The 24969-nt window shown below is 46.7% G+C and overlaps 1 protein-coding gene and 1 long non-coding RNA gene across 4 annotated transcripts in view; one reads left to right on the top strand and one right to left on the bottom strand.

The window, feature by feature from the left end:
• LOC126548139 (uncharacterized) overlaps positions 1-24969 on the bottom strand; it is a 118337-nt gene that overhangs the window by 59764 nt on the left and 33604 nt on the right. For all 3 annotated transcript variants that reach the window (XM_055063134.2, XM_055063135.2, XM_050196257.3), the window contains exon 2: positions 4653-5493. In XM_055063134.2, coding sequence (XP_054919109.1) covers positions 4653-5493 — 841 coding nt within the window. The remainder of the gene's footprint in view (positions 1-4652; positions 5494-24969) is intronic.
• On the top strand, positions 4827-6100 carry LOC140213429 (uncharacterized). The gene is made up of 2 exons (XR_011890320.1): positions 4827-4910; positions 5900-6100. It is a non-coding gene; the product is annotated as an uncharacterized lncRNA (long non-coding RNA).

Here is a 24969-nt window from a genome sequence, read left to right as displayed (position 1 = left end):
GCAAACGAATGTTGCAAGGGCGGTCAATCGAATTCAAGAAGGAAATTTTCCATGGCGCCGCGAATATTGGTTTGATTGCCCGAGCATGGAGGTTCCGAAGAAATGAAGCTGAGGTTCGCACGCGAAAAATTATTGATTGATTGATTGATTGATTTATTTATTTATTTATTTATTTATTTATTTATTTATTTATTTATTTATTGATTTCGTAATACAGCAAAATACCACTTGAACGAACTTCATTTAAACGAAGTATTCAGTTGTACGAACTTTTTTTAAAACCCCCACCGTCGCGCCATTGAACCCTATGCAAACGCCCTTCAGTTTAACGAAATTCAGTGCAGTGCGCATTTCACTTCTACGAACAGTTTCCGAGGCGCCATGCCATGTCTCCTAGGTCATACTGAGCACTTCAACAAGTATAAACCGCCCTTTTTGCCACGCTTTTTTACGTTGAGAACCGCGCCGACCGCGCTCCATTACTGCGTTATCGCTTACCGCCGCCATTTAGCGGTTTAGCTTTGAACTGGATTGGCTACCTAAGCCGCAGCCAGCCGAAACCATTGCTGTTTTTTTCACGTTTAGTGCGTTTAGTTGGCTCCACAGCCATAGCTAGCCAGAGCCAGCCACAGCTTCAGCCGTACTAGGCCTATTCGTCCTGGCCTCAAGGAAGTGTGCGCGTGCTAGTTAACCATGAGCGGCAAACGAAAGCGCCTGACACTCGACGAAAAACGGGACATTTTACGTAGGCTGTACTCCGGGAAGCGTCAACTTGACATTGCAAAGGCATTTGGGATCCCTGCATCGTCACTGTTTACGATTAAGAGCCAGCGCCAAGCAATCGCGGTCGCATCGGAAAGAGCAGAGTGACAAATAAATGCGTTGATAAACAATTTGACCACCAGTTCTTTTGTTTTTACATAACGGCAACAAGCTGTCGCACGCTTGCTTATTTCAGTTTAGTGAACTTTCACTTTAACAAACTTTTTCCCTGGGGTCCCTTGAAGTTCCTTCAAGTGAAGTTTCACTGTACTGCGGACAGCTGTGTTGTCCAAGCAGGAGACGTTACAGAAGGTGCAACAATCTTCTAGTAATCTTCTAATGCATAAACATCGCTGCAGTTAATAACAAATTCAGGCAGATTATTCCATTGCTCGTTTTTGTATGGAAAGAAGGATTTCTGAAAAAGCTTGGTATGATTTACTTTAGTATAATTAAGGTGGGACGACCCTTCCGACGGAAGAAGCAAATACTTATCACGTGGCAGTCCAGTTTTGCCGTTGTAGAGCAAACAGTTAGTCTTGCTATGCATCGCCGAGCTTGGAACGGTTCCATTTGGAGCTGCCGTAGCACGTTAGACACCGATGACGTACTGCAGTAGTTAGCTAAAATGAACCTAACTGCAAGCCTCGACCTGAATCCGCTCCAGCCTCACAACAGCCTTAACATAAGGGTGCCGAACAACAACCGTGCACAAGTACCGGGAGAACCAGGGTGCGATACGCTGCCAGATATGCTGATGGAGAGTAGTTAAGCTTCTTTTTAAAGAAACAGTTTCTTAAGCGCTTTCGTCCTTACGTCATTGATAATGCTCATTCCAGTTCAATGTATTATTGATCGTTAGACCCAGATACTTGACAGAAAAGGCTGCTTGAATATATTGTCGTTTAACACAACAAGCAAACATTTAACGGGTATTTTTGTAATTATAGGCAATAATACTGATTAAGAAAAAATAAGTCTCACTCCTTTTCGTTTGCATCCGCGCGTTTACAAAGGTTTTTATTCAGCTCTAAGTGTGAAGAGACACTGTCCATAATAGACTACATAACACAGTCATCCCCAAACAATTTCACTGTCACCTGATCATCAATATCAGTTGCAATGTCATTTATGTATATCGGGAACAGTAATGGCCCCAACATTGAGCCCTGCGGAACACCAGACAAAACTTACAATTTTAAAGGCTTGCTGCTTGAACTTCAACGTATTGTGTACGGTTCTACAGATAAGCCTGCCGAACTTCTTTTAGGCTGTCTATCAATAAGCTGTGCGAGAACGGCCAAACGCTTTCAATGGTCTGCCTCATTGAAGGCCTTGATTCGGTTTCACCGTCAGTAGGAACACAAAGGAGATCACCAGACCACATAGCAGAACCCGGAAGCGCGCAACTCTAAGCTACCTGGTTTAAATGGGATAGCTTGGTGTGGTTTGGCGCCTATGGGTATGGCACAACCCACTATAGCGGCGCTGTGCGCAGATCGAACGCTCCAAAGCTGGAAGGGACGCTGCTTGCTGTTGCTCCTAAATTTCTTGCGAGCAAATAAACTGACAACTCAACGCGTTGAATAAGAATACAGCATCTTCTGCTTGCACCGCTAAACTAAAGCATGCTATGAAAACGATATGTCGCCTCGCGGCATGTGTCATGAGCAACTTCAGACCTTCCGAGGCAGTCATCATTCCTGCTACCATGCCTGCAGACAAAAGTACCTTAGCGAGAATATTCCTGCTGCTTAAAACACTAGTAACGCTAATGCTGGGGCAGAAAGCTATGAACGAACAAAGCCAAATGACGCTTAAACGTACGTCACTATAATTTATTAAGGCGCCTGCCTAAACAAAGCACACTCCGCGATTTGAAACGCCAGCAAGGTATTGAAGGCAATGTTGTGCTCGCCGGAAAGAAAGAAGTCCCGAGTGAAGTGTTTCGAACAAACCGGTATAGTATCAGTTGTCACCTTTTCCCAATGCGAAGTTTGTCATCCAAATCACTCTCCGATGCGCGTCGTCCGCTTCTTTCGCGAAAAAATGAAATCATACATTGCTACCTTCTCACCGCGGTGACGCATAATGACACAAGTCTTTCGACATCTATATTATTATTTTTTTTCGTTTTCAGGCTTGTGTCCGGCGGCCCCACGGCGATTCGAGAACTACGAGGCATTCAGCGCATGTCGTGATAGGAGGTATTCTTTCGCTTCAAGATTGAACCTGGATGAGCTGTTTCTCGGCGCGGCTGCTAGGGGGGCGAGCATTTAGTTGGAGTTGCCAATACGTATTTGATAGGCAAAATGGCAAAATTTTACTATACCTCAATAGAAGTATAGTAAAACCTGATTAGCTCAAGCATGCTAGATGACTATTTGTCGCCGCATCGTTTCGAAGGAAATGCCAATAATAATAATAATAATAATAATAATAATAATAATAATAATAATAATAATAATAATAATAATAATAATCATCATCATCAGTGACATCGCGAGCTCCGTGTGTGTGACTATAGGCTAGATTCATGATAAACGCTGTGCAAGAGAACGTGGACAAATAACGAAAAGTACGCCACCCTTGTGCTCTCTGCTTGTGTCTACCTTCTGTTGCGCATCGTTTATGATTAATCTGTTCCGACTTGCCCAAGCTGCAGTTGTTCTGCCATAGATGAAGTTGTTCTGCCATAGAATCAAGAAGCAATCTCAAGAAGACCACCGAAATAACGCCTGAACTTTGAGGCCCAGGTGAGGTAAAGCGTAGCGAAAGTATGCAACACCATTCCCCTCCCATGAAGGGGACAAGCGGGTAAGATACGGTTATCCTTTCGGGCTGAAGCGCGCGTACCATGGGGCATGCCGAATTTCCGCGGATAGCCTCGAGAAAAACCACTTCTGCGATAAAACGCTTTCTTCTTCTTTATGGTGAACAAATGTTTGTGCAATGCCGTACTTCTATATACTGATAATAACTGACCACATTTCACACCACATGAGCGACGCCGTTGTGGAAGGCTGCACGATCCATGGCCCGTATTCGCAAAAAGCTCTTACGCTGGAATTATTCGTGAGAGAAAATACCAGCGAATCCTCGTGCTGGACATATATTCGCAAAGGCGGCCGGCTAATAGCAAAAAACAATTACGAACGAAAAGCTTTGTGAATTCAAACCCATGCTCACAAACATGTCTTTACGCTATACCTTTTCGTAAGAGCAGTTGCTTGCCAATCGTGATGTCGGACATGCTGTTAGCGAAGGCGGCCAGCCAATTACAAACAGCGCTCACAAACAAAAAGCTTTGTGAATTCGGACTAGATTATTTTTGGGACGTGGGAGCAGCCCGCTTCGGGCTAGGAATCTAGCGCGACCTGGAGCACCTGAATAAAGTTTTTTATATTATACCATACCATACCGGGATTCTCTGCAGCTGGAAAGATCGATTTAACAGAATTTTTGAATATTGTTGCAATATGACTGCTACTGTGAGAAATCTAACAAATCACTTAGTGCCGAAGGCTGAAGTCTGTAGTCATTGAGTCGTCGCAGGGATCACGTAGTTGAACTCGGGGATGGTCTTCGTTCTGTCCTAATTTGTGCATTCTTAAAAGGAAAGTTTTCTTTGTGAGCCCTCCCAAACTTTTCCGACCGTCCCCTTCTGGAGCAGCATCGCGTGCTAAGTCGGTACGCTAGGAAGAGCAACAAAGAACTCAGAGCCTACGTTATCATCTGTTCTTGAGTTCCGTCTCCCACGTTCTTGCTCGTACCTCAGACCTTGATTCCAGGATCTCCGTATGGTTGCTGTTCTATGATGTCAATATGGAAGCAAGATTGAGGAACAAGTGCGAGAGGCATGTCGAAGTTTCTCTCTTTGATATACTGACCTGCTTCTGTTTCCATGTAGGTCCACCACCCGACGGTGGTGGTGGAGGTGGCGGTGGAGGTGGCGGCGGCGGTGGTCCTCCTGGGCCGCCGCCTTGTACTGGAGGCAGCGGCGGCGGTGGCGGCGGCGCAGGAACCTGCTGCGAAACGGGCGGAGGTGGCGGAGGGGGTGGTGTGGCCGGCTCATGGCGGAATGGCCCGCCGCTGCCATAAACACCCGGCACCGGCGACGACGATGCGATAGGCGGCGGTGGCGGAGGGTACGAGTACGACTGGTCTTCGTAGCCCCCAGTGGCACTCGTTGGCGAGGATACCATGCCTCCCAGGGACTGTGATGGCGGTGGTGGTATGTAGAAGGCACCGGGGCTGCGTCCACCGCCAGAGACAGAAGGCGAGGCACTTCCCGGTCGACCACCGGGTGGTGGTGGTGGAGGTATTTGGAAGGTGTTGGGACTGTAGCCGCCGCTGGACGTTGGCGACCTCCCTTGTCCAGCCGGTGGCGGCGGCGGTATTCCGAACGTATTTTGTGTCGGCGGGGACATGGCGCCTGCGGGCGGAGGCGGCGGAATGGGGAACTTGGGTCCGCTCGACGTGAACCGGCCGTTGGGCGACGCCGACCTCTGGCCCGTGGACGGCGTGTGTCCGCCACCTTGCATGGGGAACAGTCCGCCCGTGCTGCAGTAGACTGGTGCGTCTGGGGTTTCCGGCGCTGGTGGCCATGATGGAGCAGACCACTGTGGGCTAGTCGGGGTGCGATTAGAGGCGAAGGCCATCCTATTGGGATCACTTGATCCACCCGGAGTCATGGGCATGTTTTGGCCAAACGGCCCACCTTGTTGCTGCCTGCGATGAGGAGTGTCGTAGTAAACATGATTACTCAGCTGGTAAACTTATGAAGTATAAAGATATGATGTTTGAATTGGAAATTAGGACAAGGCGATTCAAGAACATCAAGCAAAAGCGTACGCGATGGAAGCCTGACGGATAGGCAGTGGATTGACTAAGGAATAATGGAGACAGAAATACAAAAATAAACAGCAGGTTCAACGAGCTGGAATATACATACAGCGAAGCTTTGTGTGGGTGCATAAAGAGTCGAAATACAAGTTTGTGTTTATTCTTTTCTCCACACGGCCACCGCCGCGGATGCGTGAAGGCAAGCGTCATCTGGTGGTGGTGCAATGGCTGAAGATAAAGATCGCGGGGTGTCCTGGCGTATTTCTGCATCTTTTTTTTTTTTCCGACGCAGGGCCGCTGTTGCCGCGGATGCGCAGAGGCGAGTGCCATCTGGTGGCGGCGCAAGGGACCAAGCGGCGGTGACATCGCGTGCGTCCTCCACTGTGATTGGTTGGTCTATTCAGCAAGAGAACAGCCACGCAGTACTCACGGTCACGAAAACCCGGCGAGGATCGCAAAGAAATGCTTCGCTGATAAAAGGCGTCCAACAAGAGGCTACTATATGTCTATATATATATATATATATATATATATATATATATATATATATATCGTTATTATTGTTTTCGTTGTACACATTCTTTAGTTATTTTTTACTTGGAAAGTAATCTGGCTTGCCGGCGTATATAGTTGGGAGCCAAGTGTTCGGATAGGAAAGTAAGTAAACTACTAACAAACAATATTTCACTTTGCAAATGAACTTCGTTAAAACACGTTGGCGGGCTAGTTGGTTAGAATCCATGATAGAGTGTATAAGCGCGACTGAACGAGGACGTCGAAAGAAACAGATACACAGAAACAGCGCTGTCTCTGTGTATCTGTTTCTTTCTACATCGTCGTTCAGTCGCGTTTATACGTTCTATCATGGATTCACTTTGCAGCATGAAATAGCAAGTCACGTTCTTGGTGACAGAGCTCGCAACAGGTGGATTATTAGCTAGGATTTTTTTTATACGCATAAAGTGTCTACAGAAGAAAGTCATACTTCTCGAATACGCTAACCGGATGTGTGATTGCTGGGGACCCGCCGTGATGGCACAGTAGTTATGGCGTTGAGCTGCATAGCAGCAGGCCTCTGGAGGTTCGAATCCCGGATGCGGTGGCACACATTCCGATGGGGGCTCTTGTGTTGTTTTGGGATGCTAAGCCACCTACAGTTTGGTTTTAAGTTTTGCAATTTCTGTGGAGCCTGTATGGGGGATTGCTTTAGAAAAACCCTACACTCATCTTCTGTTTGTCGCCGTTGGGTACTCATGTTGCTAAGTGAGCTGCGAAATGCCGTTTACCCAGGTCATGTACAGCGTGCATGGTATGACGCGCGCCCTGTACTCCAAGCAGAACACACCGGTGTGCATGCATGCGCTGGCATCTTATCGCTTTCTTTCGGGATGACCATTGCTGAAGCTTCTATGCACATACTGAGACAGTAGCGTTATAATTTCAGCTACAAGGACAACTATTTTACTGACCCAGAACTTGCCTTAACTGCCTTAGGATTTAGAGACATATCAACTGCCGTTCCAGCATACGAACACTGACGCGGACACCCACAGGCTATCTGTTAGCGCTTGTGCACTCACGCGCAGACACGCAATTAAGGCGCTTGAAGCTCCTAACGAAATGAATAGTAATACAGCGTAGATGAGTAGTTTGCTTTTCTTTTCTTTTTTTTTGGTTGGGGGGGCTAATTGCCGATAGGAACAGTTGGGTAACACCTTAGTACTGCAACTTGCGTTTCATAGCCAAGCTTGCATTTTTGTAGTGTGTTGCCTTACTTAGTTTTTGTTGCAAATTTATTTATTCAATTTGCCTACGGACCGGCGTGATGTGGACGGAACACAGATCTTACGCTTTAATACAATGTCTTTCTTTTGAACATTCATGGATGCCCCATCATCTTGTAGTCATTGCAAGCGTTATTTACTGTCTATGCCACTTCGCACAGCTTTAGTAAAACCAATTTAAACGCGAGTATTTTCAGAAGAAAGGCGTAATCATGATATGTACGATCCCTCTCCAAAAGCACCACACCTCATATAGCATACTCGCGAGGGGATATCTTTCAATGCCTGAAATTTTCGTTTTAAAGTTCGTCAAATTTTTCTGCGTCCGTTATTTCCTCCTCCCCACCTCTCTCTATCTCTCTATTTGCAATGTCGACAACGAATTTACTTGTTTGTCTTTTACGAGGGAAAAGAAAGACAGAGCGCGCACGTTGTGTCCTTTTCGAGAACTATACGTATACGACACCCGCATTTCGGCGTTCCTCAAAATACGCGGTCGTCCCCCACCGGATCTCCTCCCTCCGCGTGCCAGCCGCACGCGAGACCCATAGGTGGCGTACAAATTTACGCGCAGAGTTCGTTACGCTCGCAGCAGACTGTCAGCGCAACCGTTGAACGCATAACGCAAGCGCTGCAGCGCAAGCTGACAAGTCCCGTCCTAGCTCTCGTTCTTAAAAACAAGCGGCGCGCGGCGAGCGCCGGCTGAAAAAGCGTGCAATAGCCGACACAGAAGTCGAAGAGAGAAATGACTGCGCACGCAGTGCGAGGCACACTGCGATTGCAGCGTGCGCCAGATGCGCGCATTTATAGCCGTCGCTTGTTTGGGGCACCGAGGCCGGGCCAGTGGGTTAACGCGCCAGAGCGCGCCTGCGTTTACTGTTGACTTTTTTCTTTTTTTCGTTTTTGTTGTTGTTGCGAGGGCAATGCTAGAACTGAACCGAGGGGCCTGGAGTTCGCTCAAAGCAGCTCTAGAACAGGCACAACCAGTGGCAGCGACCACAGCTTGGAACTGGGCGCGGTTTTAAATATAGAGGGGGCACGCGAACGGAGGGTGTTGGCGGCTGAAGAAAAAGGGGGCCTGGCACGATGACTGAACTGCAGGGCGTCATCACACGTTTCAGCAGCGCGTGGCCTATCTCCTGAGATGGGGTATGGACACCGTGCCTTGAGCTTGCCATGCCCTGACAGGTTTCTACGCGTTTCCTCGACTGAGCTCGTTGAAGTTTCACATCGACCAGAAATTGTCGTCGAGAAGCGGCTGCGTTACATTGTTACGGGGCATCGCGTATGAGCATGCCGTTAAAGGACCTCTTCGCTCCGCGAAGAGAAAGAAGACTGGACATGCTGCGTGAGATGCTGTCAGCCATTCTGCGGTAGCAGCAGCCTGTAAATATTGTAATAAACGGTTTCGTCTCTTCCCCGCACACTGATTTTTCTATGTGGGTGGTGTCTAACGTTTCTTCCTCCCTTCCTTTCTTTTACGTTTGTATGCTGTTAACTTAAACAGTGTTAAAATCATTAGGATTGGCGTAAGACTACCGTCCATTATTCCCATTCTATTTAAAGCGTATTCCTTCCCCCTTCGTCGCTAGCCCCATTCGGATGAATTGCCTGTATTGGGCATCGCATCATGCTAGTTGAGGGACGCCGGATTCATAAAAATGAGCATCACGTATTGGGAACGTGATCTCATAAGTACTTCAGCCAGAGGTAAATGAACAGGGACATCACATCGAGTATGAGGCATTGCACTGAAGGGAGGGGAATCACTTTTCAAATGGTTTGTGCGCGTTTTGTGCCACTCGCTAGCGACGCGTTCACGTTGGGTCCAGGTAGGCAATACGAATTCGTACGAATTCGCATTTCAAACACGTGACACGAGCGCCGCCGCCGTCACCCAAGACCTGTCGTTCTACATGCGAGCCATGGTGGCACGAGCAGATGTGCATTACATAAATGCGATGATGTGTCAGATGTAACGGGGGCGCCCTACGGCACTCTTACTGTAAACGCGCATACCGACTCGACATTAAATATCAACGGAGTGCCATATATTGGAACGGAGTGCCGTATTGAAAATACTATAACATTGCAGAAATACTGCAAAGCCGAATCATTGCAGCCTCCCTCGTGTATACAATGGCGTCCCTCCAAAACATACGTAACCAGGTGTCATCAGTATTCCGCCTTAGCTCCGCTTCGACCGTCTCTTGAGAGTGGTAAGCAATGCTGCGAGAGTGGTGTCATTCTAACCACCATTCCAACTGTACTACGACGTAGCACTACTTGGACAAATGTTACATCGCGTTACATACATGCGCCGCTGGGCTCGTTTCGGAAATTGTCGGTCGGCCCGGGCGCACGCGGGAAGCGCGACCTTGGCGGCTCCAAGGAGACGGCAAGTGTACGAAGTCACGCTCTCGCTTGCACCGCGGCGCAGCCCCCTTCTCGAGTAGGGCGGGGAACGCCTTGGCGTTGCGTTCCAGACGGGCCACGCTCGCGTTACGCCAATGACTCGGAACAAGAGAAGTGGGGAACGAAACGCCAGTGCTCGGCTCATTCGGAACCAGCGCACACGCGTGCCTGCACGAAGGACGCACGGCATTACTAGGGACACACACGCGCACAATGAGTGTTCACTTTGCATGTGCTAAGATTCGTCTCCCTCTTTTTCATTCCTTTTTTCTTTTTCCTCTCCGCTCTGCCTCCTACTTTTCTGCCTTTGCGCTCTCGCATGTCTCATTTGCGTTTCTCCTATTTTTGTTGCGTTTTCTTTACTTTCGTTAGTCGTTCAAATTCACGAGTTTTGCGCAAAGCGAACGCATCAGAACGAACAAAAGGTAAGCGCACAAAGCTGGAGCGCGTATGGACTTCGTAACAAAGTGGGCCCCGGTTGCCGTTTCTTTGTTGTTGAGCGGTGCGCCCCCCCCCCCCCCATCCCCCAGTCACGAGTAGCGCACAATGCTTGACTCGATCCCACGCCTGCCGCCGCCGCCCTGAATGACGACGTCACTTTTGACGGGTCACTACGCTGCCTGTCACGTCTCCTCCGAAATCCATTAGTCTTTCCAAAGAGGCTCGGAAATATCGGCCACCGTAGCTCGAGTGGAAGTTTCGTGCATTTACTTGGCATTTCTGATGACGCTGTTTGCTCCTTCTAAGAAACAGCTGAAGAACTTTAGAAAGAATGATAGGCGTTGAACTGCCTTTATCGGACAATGGTCGCGTGTTGGACGTCATCAAAATGCTAGTGACAATGCAACAAATTCGCTTAAAAGGTATCCCGCCATGTAGATCATATACCAGATTTTGCCTAATATAGCAATATTACAAGCATGCTAAAAAACTTCTCTAATGTGACGCAGCATAAGGTCGCGCTTTGTCACACATTCGGCTATGTTCAGACAGGGTTTATCCCGTATTGCGTCAGGACAGGCTATTGTCGTGACTTCATTCTGAGCTGCGGCAGTGAAACCTGCTCGCGATGCCATATCAAGTTATGTTATGTTTGGTGCGATGCGTAATATTGTAAAAGCGGGTCGGAAATAGGTCGGCCAATGCAGCAGGCACAGATGATGCTGCACTGCTGAATTCAAACAAGAAATCGCTGTCAGCAACGGGCGGTCCATCTGTGTTCACTAACTTTACACTTCAGAATGACACATCTTGGGCAATATGACAAGCGACTCCAGTGAAGATGTTTGGGGGAGCGAAGGGGGGAAAGAAACACATTTAGCAATGGGAGGACATCGAATTTTTTTTAATGTTTCGATCGCTCTCGGTTTCTTAATGCCGAAGAAATCGCAAGCAACTTTTTAATAGCCAATGTGAAAGCCCACTCACAAAATTGTTATTCTGACCCATATTATTCCGACCCACAGACAGATGCGCGTCCCCCAAACCTTTGCGCGTTCCCCCACGCCCATACACATAGCTTCAGATTCACCTTACAGTGGGCAGATCTGTGGCGCTATCTATATATACCGTTTTAATCGTACACTACAAGGTAGTTTGCAAGACTTGCCAAATGCTCATTTCAGACCTCTTCAGATCTGAGATACGGGCTGCTGCGTCTGCGTAGCTTCGCAAGTATTCAGCGGCGCATCGCAATATATATTTTGCTTCATATAATCACTCTGTGGAAGTGGACTTTAAGCGTATTCACCGTAGCCACCGTTGTGATACCTGGTGAACCTCAAGCGATGCTGTCACAAACTAGTCTGTCTCACCACTAATCTGTTTCAACTATTTTGTCTCAATGTGAACACGTTGGTGAAAGTCCAACTATCCTGCCGGCTGAAGCAGCATGTTGTAAACGCTACTTCGTGTCTCTTATATTTTGTATGCATTTTCATATTTTGGCATTACCGCTGTATGGGGAGCCGTCACTTCATTAGCAATAGTGCTGAAAAATAAGCAGCAGTCGGCAGCTGTACTTAATGTTTACGTTATTCTTTCGATTGCTCAGTTCCGTGATCTCTTATCGCTAAACGGCGTTTTCGCAATCAAGGCCGACATTACTCCTTGATTGTGGGTGTGTGTGTGTGTGTGTGTGCTTCAACATAAATCATTTCCCTCTCCTTAGGGGAACCGTAGGAGTTATAGAGCGCGTGGTCCTTGAAACACAAAGGCATACTCGTGCTACATCGACGAGTGCTTTCCCGCAAGTTCTTCAGGCCCTGGAAAGTATTTACGCACAAGGGTACAAACATTGTTTTTCCCCAACAACAACTCTTGCGCATGCGATGCTTTAAAGATGGCATGGATTGCTTGGCTCATAATGGACCGAAGGTCGCAAAACCTCGTGGCTATTCCATAGCTAGTTACATGCGAGATTCTACTAAACTAAAATTCAGGAGGTTTCCCAAGGAAGGGGACGCCCTAAGGGCGTCTGATGACTAATGTGCTCAACTTTCAGAGGAACCTGATTCAATGAGTGCTCTCGAAGGATGCACGATGACATCGAATGATAGGTAGCTCGTTTAAAGATTGTGAATATTGAAGCCGTATTGTAAACTTTCATCGTCGCTTCGGCATAAAGGACTCTGTAATATTTTGTAAAGTTACTGAGACAGCTATCTCGCTCATATTAACAAGCGCCAGAACTGTTGCCAGAAAATATTCTACGGTGAAGCACAAAACTTTTCATGTACTTCACACTCAAATTACACTCTTAATTACACGTGCAGGATTCAGGTTTCCAATATTTAGTCAGCCTAGCAAATCGTAATAACTTTGGACAACTAATTGTTCCTACCCATATATAAAGAAAATGAAGGCCTATGTTTCATTAGTGCAAGTCGTTAAACGAAGTAAGAGAGCATTTTTCAAAGAATCTTAATAAATGCAGAGACTCCAGTACCTCTTGAAGCTACTCTTAAGCTGTGCAGTAATATCTGAGTTCCTAACTAAGTTATAAAGAACAGTAATCAAGCTCAAACGCGCCACGCAGTAAATATACAATTATTTCGCGTCAGGATTTGTGCTAGCAAGTCAAAATGTAACATAGCCTGTTTCGTGTGAAGCCCAGAGTTTTAGAAACGCTGTTCTGGCGTTACAACTTCTAGTTGTGAAGAGAATAAAGTAGCGACACACAATATCAGCAGTTCACGAAAGCATAGCAAATACTGCATTTTAAATATTAAAGGGCAGCTAATTAAATGGATTCTGCAACGTGTTGAACAAAACTTCACAAGCAGCATGAGGATAGCACAATGCGGCGGCGAATTTCTGCACGAAGGCAAGTTGTGAAGCGTCTTAAAGCACGTGCCGAATTGTTGAGTGGTTGGAAGTAACAATTGAAGCTTGCTCGCGTGTTTTCGCAAGTATCATGTGCAACAACGTATTTGTGCTTCAGAATTCTTAATCTCGCTTTAAACTAAAAGAATTCCTGCAAGCTAAGCTGTACAAGCTTGGGACGCTAACTTTACTTCAAACTACTGGTTACCTCGGTTTGTGCGCACAATCTTGCTTTTTTCGCACGGTCGAAAGCAGGGTCTGTGTGAGCCTTCGTTCACGTGCGCCCATATCTCGGCAGCGCACGCTCGAGCTTCGGAGTGGGCGGTATAAACTTCGCGCTGCTTAGCCGCTGTCCTTGTCTTCTACGCAGCGCCGTGGTCAGGGATGCCGCAGTACTTTTGTCGCGAAGTCACTTGCCACCCCCGCCCCCCGATGGGGTGGGGGTGGGAGGGGTGGTGTGGGGGTTCGTCCCATACATGTTTGCTCTTTCCTTCTCGTTATAGTGGGATCGCTATATTTGCAACATATACCACCAGCTGAAAGTCCAGGGTGTTACCTGTAGTTACCGTTTCACTCATTCGTGTGTTTTACTTTTACTTTTACTTTTCTGAACAAGCTAGCCTTGATTTTCACTCCCAAGGCAGCAGTCAGTCGTTTATTCCTGTCGGCCCAAACTTGAATCAGTGCATTCAACGGATTTGGCCCACATGGCGCACGATATTCCTCTGCATGTCTGTTGTTGCCATCGTCGTTCTTTTTGTTGTTGTTGTTGTTGTTGTACTTTTATGCTCGTGTCAACCACAGGAAATTAATTTTGGGTGAGCAGAGCAGACTTGGCAACACTTGAAAGCTGTTACAGAGCCCCTGCAGAAAACTTTTTCAAGTGCAACCTAACAAAAACGAAATAAAATTTACTAAGCACGTCTTTTCTTTCCGTCGAGTCCCTGTCAAATGTTCTTCCTTTCTTTTCTTTTCCGTTACATTTTTTTAACACCCTGCGCATCAGGGCGAACCGCTGCAAAGAGGATGCTATTGGCAATGGCTCTAATGAGCTACACACGGCAACTAAACACGTCTTTTTCAACCAAAGTGAACAATATTAAACGTTAAAATTGAATAGTGGATTTTAGCATCCAGAAGCTGTACAATAGGCTACGAGCGACGCCGTAGTGGATGGCTAGAGATTAATTTCCGCCGCCTGTTGAGCGTTTGTTCGATTACGCCCCATCAACGCGCGGTCGCCGCGGCCGGGACCCTAACCCGCAACCTCGTGTTCAGCAGCAGCACGGAGACGATGACAAATATGTAATTGTGAACAAGCTTTCAAAACATTTTCGTCAACTTCAAAAAAAGAAATGGAAATCGTGTATGGTATGTTATGGAGCCGTGTTAATGAACAGGTTTAGATGCATAAACGACCCAGAAAAAAAAAGGACTTCATGCGGAGACTTTGACAAGTACGTTGCAAACACATGGTTTCACAGGAATACTGCGCACAGAAATTTAAGTGCATCGTAGTGCCCGAGCTCCATTCAGGTGACTAACACATAGCGATAAAAGCAAGCAAGCAAGCAAGCAAGCAAGCAAGCAAGCAAGCAAGCATGCAAGCAAGCAAGCAAGCATGCAAGCAAGCAAGCAAGCATGCAAGCAAGCAAGCAAGCAAGCAAGCAAGCAAGCAGGCAAGCAAGCAAGCAGGCAAGCAAGCAAGCAAGCAAGCAGGCAAGCAGGCAAGCATGACAGCATGACAGCATGCAAGCAAGCGAGCAAGCGAGCAAGCAAGCAAGCGAGCAAGCGAGCAAGCGAGCGAGCGAGCAAGCGAGCAAGCGAGCGAGCAAGCGAGCAAGCGAGCAGGCAAGCATGACAGCATGCAAGCAAGCGAGCAAGCGAGCAAGCGAGCAAGCGAGCAAGCGAGCAGGCAAGCATGACAGCATGCAAGCAAGCGAGCAAGCGAGCAAGCGAGCAAGCGAGCAAGCGAGCAAGCAAGCAAGCAAGCAAGCAGGCAAGCAAACGAACAAATAAACAAACTACGCTTCAACATTATTTTGCATATCACTCAACCCATAACCCATTGTCTTTTTTTTTTCTTCGTGGAGCCTCGTGGTACATACCCAAAGGCTTTAATGTTTCCGCTCCTATCTTGACTACATCTCGATACGAGTATGCACCTTTACTTAGCGGCTGTTCCAGACAATGGAAGATGTAAATCTCGAGCTGCGCAAGTATTCACAGCTACTTGGGCGTGTAAAGAGCAAATTGATTAGACAGCAATCCCTAGTCATTGGTTAGAATGCCGATGTACTGCAAGTGACCTGCTTTCCTTGACGCAAAGCTGTCAAGAAATCGTTCGGCATTGCCCAGTAATTGATTCATTTCGCAGAAGCGCGGGAATTGTTAACCAGCGCTCGCCTCTTCGTGTCATTCGATTCATTTGTTCATTACTGTACCTAATACAGCTTACAGAGTCTGTGAACTTGTGCATTTGTGCCTGCGTAATATGCACCTCCACGCCAGTATAGTGTGTACCTATGCAGTTTTCCATTGTGATCTGCCGGCTGCCCACCTTCAGCGTCTGTACTCTATAGCGGCTGTGCAGCCTGCTGAAACCTCAACTCGGCCACCGATTAGGTTTGCAGGACAATATTGTGTGCTGAGACGTCAGGCGAAACGTCTGCGAATATTTTTGTCAACAAGAGGAACAGCATGCTGCGTTATTCCCACCTGTGTTCGCCAAACCTATTAATACGAGCCCAAATGCTGTGCGCGCGCGTCCTAATCAAAGTAAAACCGCTTCCATCGAGTATAGCGCTTACCTACTAAGTGTCCTGTAAGCCAACCACCATGAGCTGCACGTATCCTGAATCTTCTCAAATAAAAACACAGCACGTGCGCCTGTGCACGAACGTAACGTTTCGAACATTGTCTCACAAGTCTTCGTAGTGCACTTGGTCTTGTTAGGACTGGCGCGCACCTGAACCACGCAGCATTCCGATCGCTTCTGTCGGAACGCATTGAACACGTCAAAGAAGCGGGGGCTGAGCGCTGGTGATAACTGTTCCTTGAATAATGTATCTCGGCATGTGAACGAATATCTTCCTGATGGAAACTCACACCCAAGTTGCGCGTCAGGACGCAGAGTCATCTTCTGGTCCATGGGCGTGGTTCAATAAGAGAAAGTGGTGTGGGAGGAACCTCTGAAATATTTCCTTCCAGTGCTACTTCCAGTATTTCGCTCTTTTTAACATTTTATTTTTTATTCCTCGTCATTTTTTTTTTTCACAGAAGACAGTCGAGTACAAATGACCGGGAAATATCGTGCTTTCTGCACAACCTGGCTCGCGGAATTAAAAACACACCACCAAACACCTCCTTGCGGCCTGGCAGAAGGATCTCTTGATTCAACGAGTCATGAGAATTAACCGTCATAGTCGTTTTTCAGCGCATCATCCTCCCGTCCCCTGCGGACGCGGTAATCTGAAGCAAGAAGCTGAAGAGTCTCATAAGAAACGAATAGGCAGCTTTGCACTACACAGATATAGCAAGATAAGCATAGAAATAAAAATAAAAAATGTGGTTGCCTTCGTTACCTTATCCGTTAGGAAGCATTGGTACAACTTAGAAAGTATAAATAATTGAAAAAGTAAGAGAAAATACGGATTTCTTAATCATATCGGTTAGCCAGACACCATACACCCCATAAAGCCGCAACGCATTTATTTGACATCTGGCCATTTGCAGGTTTGCTTCTCTGGAAAGCTATATATACATAATAGACGCACTTTTCTTTCACTGCTACTGCCTGTTTCGATTCCAAAGTTACAAGCTATTCTCAAGGAGACATGACTTTTTTTTTACAGCCCAAGTCAAATGAAATCAGAACGTCACGGAGCACAAGGAACCGCGGGCAAGTGTAGATACTCCATGTTTAGCCCCGACTTCCCCCAAATGTCATGGTTAAGACGCACCTTGTTTCAAACAACTCTTCCTATATGAGGCGTCCAGGACTCCGACGACTGGCCTGTACTAAAAGAAGTCTTGTATATTATGGTAGCTGGTCAACTTTACTCCTAAAAGACCAACAGGACCTGAAACGGGCTTTATTGCGCCGTAAATCGCTCTACCGCAACCTAGGTGAGAGAAGGATACGAACTTTTATGATATGCTGGATATGAAACAAGGTGAGACTAAACATGGTAGTATTAAAAAAAGACATGCCCGAACCAAGAGACGACGATAGGACACACGTTTATCTTTATCTTTACCCGCCGTGGTTGCTCAGTGGCTATGGTGTTAGGCTGCTGAGCACGAGGTCGCGGGATCGAATCCCGGCCACGGCGGCCGCATTTCGATGGGGGCGAAATGCGAAAACACCCGTGTACTTAGATTTAGGTGCACGTTAAAGAACCCCAGGTGGTCAAAATTTCCGGAGTCCCCCACTACGGCGTGCCTCATAATCAGAAAGTGGTTTTGGCACGTAAAACCCCATATATTATTATTATTATTATCTTTATCTTTGTCCGCTAGCGCAATCGTCAATCTCGACCCCGGTTTCTCCCTCTTACTGCAAAATGGCCTCTGAATCCCGGGTCAAGTTGCTAACGAGCGAGTGAACCACCGCACCAGAACTATGGCCGGTGCTTTTGGACCCATGCGTGGTTGGGTGCGGCGAGCGACTGGAGGAGGAGGAGGAAAAGAAGGAAGGAAAGGTAAGGAGGTCAACCAGACACACCTCCGGTTTGTTACCCCTACACAGGGGAAGGGGTTTAAGGGAATAAAAGTAAGAAAGGAGAGGGAGGGAAGAAGGTACTATCAGTATGAATATGTGCGGTTGTTCATCACTTCACGACACGACATCGCAAGCCAGGCAAACTCTACAGGTGCACTTTCATCAATAGGCGACACATAAACATTGTGTCTAAATATTTTAAGGCAGTTTGTCGTGTGCGTATCATGGCTACGCACGCTTATATCGCATTCCGTTTCTCTACCACGGGTGCGCTTTAAAACCACGGCGCTGCAGTTTTTTGCTTTTCTCTTCTTTCTTCTTCTCCGCCCTTAAACTGGCTCTCTTAACTGTACTACACGCAGAGACAAAGAAACAGCGCGCGCATGCGATTCAATAGATGAGATGAATATATATATATATATATATATATATATATATATATATATATATAGAAAACTATCAGTCATAGCTCTCGTAGTATAGCCCTCTGGGCCCTTTCCTTTTTTTTTTCGAAAGTAGTCCTATTAGGGTTATTATAATTACACGAAGGTATTTCGCCCTCATCAGCAGCAGTCCTTGGTATAGTTATTCTGGCGGCTAGCTTCCCACGCTATGCGTGCCGCCATCGCACCTGGTTAAGCTTTTCCTAGACGCTAGAATTATGCTTTGTCCGCGCAACCTTGAGCGATCGGAAAGCGCGTTTCCCCCTCTTGGCCGGCGGAGAGAGAGCTTCGTTCCGGCCGCGAAGCTCTCCACATCTCTGTAAGGTGCATTGGGGATGTCTCGTGCTGAAGATGCCCTCTCGGTGAGCGCATATTTCACCCCTCATCTTTTAAGAGGTTCAATACATACAAGCATTTGTCTAGCAAACCAGATTTCTTTTTTCAAGGCAATTTTCCACGTCTCAGTAATTTCTCTCGTCGTATTCGAGTGCTGATTGCCGTGTTATAGTTTGTTAACGAAGCTTTCCCTCAAGTCTAAATATTTTAAGGCAGTTTTCCTAGCCTCTAAAGCCGCTCGAGTTCGCTCTTCTCCTCGAGCGGCCATTTTTTCCTAGAAAGTATGCCTTCCAACTACTCGGTATGCCTCCACCCGACTACCGCGGACAACATGAGTCTCTTTCCACGTAAGTGTGAGGCTCGGAGCAGGAGCTGTGGCGCTTGAAAGTAGCCTGGGGCCTGACGAACCAACCGACTGAGCTATCTTTCCGGGCAACATCGAAGGGTCACGAGTTCAAATCACCTGTTATGTTCCTTTTTTTTTCCGCCCCTTTTTCTTTCTTTTTTTTTTCTTTTTATGTCTTTTCCTTTATTTTATCACTGTACGGGAACCCTCCTAAAAAAAAAAAAAAAAGAAAGTTATATATCTTCAAATATGTATGGCCTCACACTCACATGTGCAGGTCATAAATACCAGGTTCTCTAGCCGAGTGCCATCCATGCGGTATAACCGAGCTCAGATTGGTCCACCTTGACTGACCAAGTAGGGCACCACTGTAGGTTAAATGAGGCGTACAACTCCTGCGGGACCCGCCGTGGTTGCTCAGTGGTTATGGTGTTAGACTGCTGAGCACGAGGTCGCGGGATCGGACCCCGACCACGGCGGCCGCATTTCGATGGGGGCGAAATGCGAAAACACCCGTGTACTTAGAATTAGGTGCACGTTAAAGAACCCCAGGTGGTCGAAATTTTCGGAGTCCTCCACTACGGCGTGCATAATCAGAAAGTGGTTTTGTCACGTAAAACCCCATAAATTAATTTTTAATTTAACTCCTACGGGGACGGTAGAGTATCCGTCTCCAGTGCAAGAGGACCGTGATTCAAATCCCGGTGCCGCGCTATTCTCCACCGGAAAATACAAAAAAAAAAACCGTGTGTTGAGAAAATTGCACAAACAGGCCTGGAGTGCAGCCTGATCCCGGTGACCAGAACCGGTAACGCACTCTCTCACCAGAGCAGGATTGGCCACCCTGGTGCAGTACTTGGCCACAACCTCCTATATGAATACAACAATCGAACCCCGGCCCTCAGTCCCCAGCAACCGCGAAACAACTGACCACGGCGGCGGTCAGATCTGTGACGCTGCAGAGGGTGCTAAGAATACCTGGCTCCGGACAGGCCGCCATTGGAATCTGAACCTGGCAACGTTTAACGTTAGAACGCTATCTAGTGAGGCGAGTCTAGCAGTGTTATTGGAGGAATTAGAGGGTAGTAAATGGGATATAATAGGGCTCAGTGAGGTTAGGAGGACAAAAGAAGCATATACAGTTCTAAAAAGCGGGCATGTACTGTGTTACCGGGGCTTAGCGGAGAGACGAGAACTAGGAGTCGGATTCCTGATTAATAAGGAAATAGCTGGTAACATACAGGAATTCTATAGCATTAACGAGAGGGTGGCATGTCTTGTTGTGAAACTTAATAAGAGGTACAAAATGAAGGTTGTACAGGTCTACGCTCCTACATCTAGTCATGATGACCAGGAAGTCGAAAGCTTTTATGAAGACGTAGAATCGGCGATGGGTAAAGTCAAAACAAAATACACTATACTGATGGGCGACTTCAATGCCAGGGTAGGCAAGAAGCAGGCTGGAGACAAGTCAGTGGGGGAATATGGCATAGGCTCTAGGAATAGCAGAGGAGAATTATTAGTAGAGTTTGCAGAACAGAATAATATGCGTATAATGAATACCTTTTTCCGCAAGCGGGTTAGCCGAAAGTGGACGTGGAGGAGCCCGAATGGTGAGACTAGAAATGAAATCGACTTCATACTCTGCGCGAACCCTGGCATCATTCAAGATGTAGACGTGCTCGGCATGGTACGCTGCAGTGACCACAGGATGGTAAGAACTCGAATTAGCCTAGACTTGAGGAGGGAACGAAAGAAACTGGTACACAAGAAGCCAATCAATGAGTTAGCGGTAAGAGGGAAACTAGAGGAATTCCGGATCAAACTACAGAACAGGTATTCGGCTTTAACTCAGGAAGAGGACCTTAGTGTTGAAGCAATGAACGACAATCTCATGGGCATCATTAAGGAGTGCGCAATAGAAGTCGGTGGTAACGCCGTTAGACAGGAAACCAGTAAGCTATCGCAGGAGACGAAAGATCTGATCAAGAAACGCCAATGTATGAAAGCCTCTAATCCTACAGCTAGAATAGAACTGGCAGAACTTTCTAAATTAATCAACAAGCGTAAGACAGCGGACATCAGGAACTATAATATGGATAGAATTGAACAGGCTCTCAGGAACGGAGGAAGCCTAAAAACAGTGAAGAAGAAACTAGGAATAGGCAAGAATCAGATGTGTGCGTTAAGAGACAAAGCCGGTAATATCGTTACTAATATGGACGAGATAGTTCAAGTGGCTGAGGAGTTCTATAGAGATTTATACAGTACCAGTGGCACCCACGGCGATAGTGGAAGAGAGAATAGCCTAGAGGAATTCGAAATCCCACAGGTAACGCCAGAAGAAGTAAAGAAAGCCTTAGGAGCTATGCAAAGGGGGAAGGCAGCTGGGGAGGATCAGGTAACAGCAGATTTGTTGAAGGATGGTGGTCAGATTGTTCTAGAGAAACTGGCCACCCTGTATACGCAATGCCTCATAACCTCGAGCGTACCGGAATCTTGGAAGAACGCTAACATAATCCTAATCCATAAGAAAGGGGACGCCAAAGACTTGAAAAATTATAGACCGATCAGCTTACTGTCCGTTGCCTACAAAGTATTTACTAAGGTAATCGCAAATAGAATCAGGAACACCTTAGACTTCTGTCAACCAAAGGACCAGGCAGGATTCCGTAAAGGCTACTCAACAATAGACCATATTCACACTATCAATCAAGTGATAGAGAAATGTGCAGAATATAACCAACCCTTATATATAGCTTTCATTGATTACGAGAAAGCGTTTGATTCAGTCGAAACCTCAGCAGTCATGGAGGCATTACGGAATCAGGGTGTAGATGAGCCATATGTAAATATACTGGAAGATATCTATAGCGGCTCCACAGCCACCGTAGTCCTCCACAAAGAAAGCAACAAAATCCCTATAAAGAAAGGCGTCAGACAGGGAGATACGATATCTCCAATGCTATTCACAGCATGTTTACAGGAGGTATTCAGAGGCCTGGAGTGGGAAGAATTGGGGATAAAAGTTGATGGAGAATACCTTAGCAACTTGCGATTCGCTGATGATATTGCCTTGCTTAGTAACTCAGGAGACCAATTGCAATGCATGCTCACTGACCTGGAGAGGCAAAGCAGAAGGGTGGGTCTGAAAATTAATCTGCAGAAAACTAAAGTACTGTTTAACAGTCTCGGAAGAGAACAGCAGTTTACGATAGGTAGCGAAACACTGGAAGTGGTAAGGGAATACATCTACTTAGGGCAGGTAGTGACCACGGATCCGGATCATGAGACTGAAATAACCAGAAGAATAAGAATGGGTTGGGGTGCGTTTGGCAGGCATTCTCAAATCATGAACAGTAGGTTGCCACTATCCCTCAAAAGGAAAGTGTACAACAGCTGTGTGTTACCAGTACTCACATATGGGGCAGAAACCTGGAGGCTTACGAAAAGGGTTCTGCTGAAATTGAGAACGACGCAACGAGCTATGGAAAGAAGAATGATGGGTGTAACGTTAAGGGATAAGAAAAGAGCAGATTGGGTGAGGCAACAAACGCGGGTAAACGACATCTTAGTTGAAATCAAGAAAAAGAAATGGGCATGGGCCGGACATGTAATGAGGAGGGAAGATAACCGATGGTCACTAAGAGCTACGGACTGGATTCCAAGAGAAGGGAAGCGTAGCAGGGGGCGGCAGAAAGTTAGGTGGGCAGATGACATTAAGACGTTTGCAGGGACAACATGGCCACAATTAGTACATGACCGGGGTAGTTGGAGAAGTATGGGAGAGGCCTTTGCCCTGCAGTGGGCGTAACTAGGCTGATGATGATGATGATGAAACATTGCATTCTTCTTTCTCACTCGTCGGGGTAAAAGAAGCCCCTTCAAAGTTTATTTAAAGTACCTTTATATTTCTTTATCAGCAGCCAGCAGGAGCGTTCGTTTCGTCACTTAACCTAGGAAGGAATAAAGTACCAGAACGTATAGCTAAAACAGCACGTTCTTCTGTTAATCCAGCTGTTCGATGGGCGATCTTAGCTTCACCCGAGCAGTCCTAGGCCACGTGCTCGTAATCAGGCAAATAAGTCCTGTGAATTACAGGTATTAAGTAGCCTAGGCACAGAAACATGCGTACGTATAGACTCGTCTAAGGGCCGCACTTCTTTTCCACAATTTTGACAAGGTGCGGCCCTTACACAAAACCGAACCATTTGGTTCTGCCCCCATTGCTGCCCCGTCTAATGGCCGCTACTAGATGGATCTATATACTAGCTACTGCTACTAAATAGCTATCGCCATCTAGTAGTGGCACGATGAAGTGCGGAGCGCGCGCGGCATCCGGGCACCGAACGCGACTGCTTCTCCGTTGGATTTTTTTTAAATATTGGGCTGCCAAGTTGAGGCCGTTACACGGGTGCGGCTCTTACACGAGTCTATACGGTATTTAATAATATGTAGTAGAGCGACGAGCGCTTTCTTACCCCAAAAACGTAAATCACATGGCTCACATACGAAAACGGAGCTAAGCGTCCAAGTCTCTGTCTTCAAGCAGCAGACGACTGCGTCGCGCGTGCCACTCCACATAACAGGCTTGCGCTGCGGTGCACGCCGCTTTACAAAAACAGCTTATCCACTAATATTACTCTTAGATGCGTGGCGATGCACGCGTTGCACTACAGGATGCCTTGCCCAACGTTCTAGTTTCTTCCTGCTCTTATCCACGCCTGAATGGAACTATTAATCTATTTCAACACAACCTGCCATAGCGAGCCATCTCTATGAACAACCACAGTGCCAATCCCATTCACTAGCTTGAAGACCACCGCGTCACCGCAACTAGAGAACTTTTGCAGTGGTCGCACCATGTTTTAGACTGCGTACAAGTAGTTGTGTGACTCATTGCTCTGTGTGGGCCCCAATTTTAATCTTTCACCAGCTTCTTTTGTAGAAGTAAATTTTTCTTTTTCTTTTTTACAACGAATTGAATGTTCGCTGGATGTTTCACTGTGCATTCGAAGCGTCACGTGGTCTTAAGCATGAAGCGCACCCGCGGTGGCGTCGTTGCGTGAGTTTGCAGCTACATAGTCGACAACGAGACTTACAGTCTCCTCTGATCCAATGATATAGGGCTAGATAGCTAGATATCCGAAAGCATGTACTCATCCCTTAAGTTCACGGAGCCTACCAGTTCTATAATTTTAACCTGCAATTTATTAAAATCTGATTAAATTCTAACGAAAGTCAGTCGTAATTTAAAATATAGTCATTCGAGATCAAGCTATAGTCACTCGGAATTCCCCATAACATCCGCACTTCGAGCGACATAATAAAAAAAAGTTACAGCAGCCAAAGCGAAGCATTGATCCGGATGCGCCAAATATAAAGCTTTCGACCGGACTGGAAAGCCACCTTGGCAAGAGGCTTTTATTTGACACCCTTTTAGTACCAGATATGTACTTTTAGTTATTTTCCAGAAAATTTTGATCTAGAAGTTCGACAGCGCACCTAGCGGGCGTGTCATTGCCCCCGTCATTATGACCATCACTAGTTTCCTTAGTGAATGATGTTCGTGGCACATATAGTTTACTCACTGTAATAAACACAACCAACGACAAAACCATATGGGTGCAATTTCAGTGCTGACAGTTTGTGCAATGTGTGAAACGTGCGTGGTGGATTTTAACTCGGAGTTCAGAATCCAGTGGCGGTGGTGGTGTTGCTGCTTATATTTCGAGGGCAACGGCAAATACAAAGCATACGCAGGCATGGCTGCCACACACTACATGTACATGGTAAATAAGAATGCTTGGAAATTTATGGTACCTCGAGACGAAAAGGACAAACTGGGGAGCCCATTTAGACATGAGAAAGACGAAAGTGGGATAATGGTTTTAACAGCACAGTATAGAGGCTGCTTGCTGGTTACCGCGGGACAGGCGTATGGAGTCCGTCGAAGCAAAAGCGAGACGACGCTGCAGCAAAATACTATTT

This window comes from Dermacentor andersoni, chromosome 1 (genome assembly GCF_023375885.2).
Source record: "Dermacentor andersoni chromosome 1, qqDerAnde1_hic_scaffold, whole genome shotgun sequence".
NCBI lineage: Eukaryota > Metazoa > Arthropoda > Arachnida > Ixodida > Ixodidae > Dermacentor > Dermacentor andersoni.
The sequence above is the reverse complement of the archived record's forward strand: the minus strand, read 5'-3'. Positions and strand labels throughout refer to the sequence as shown.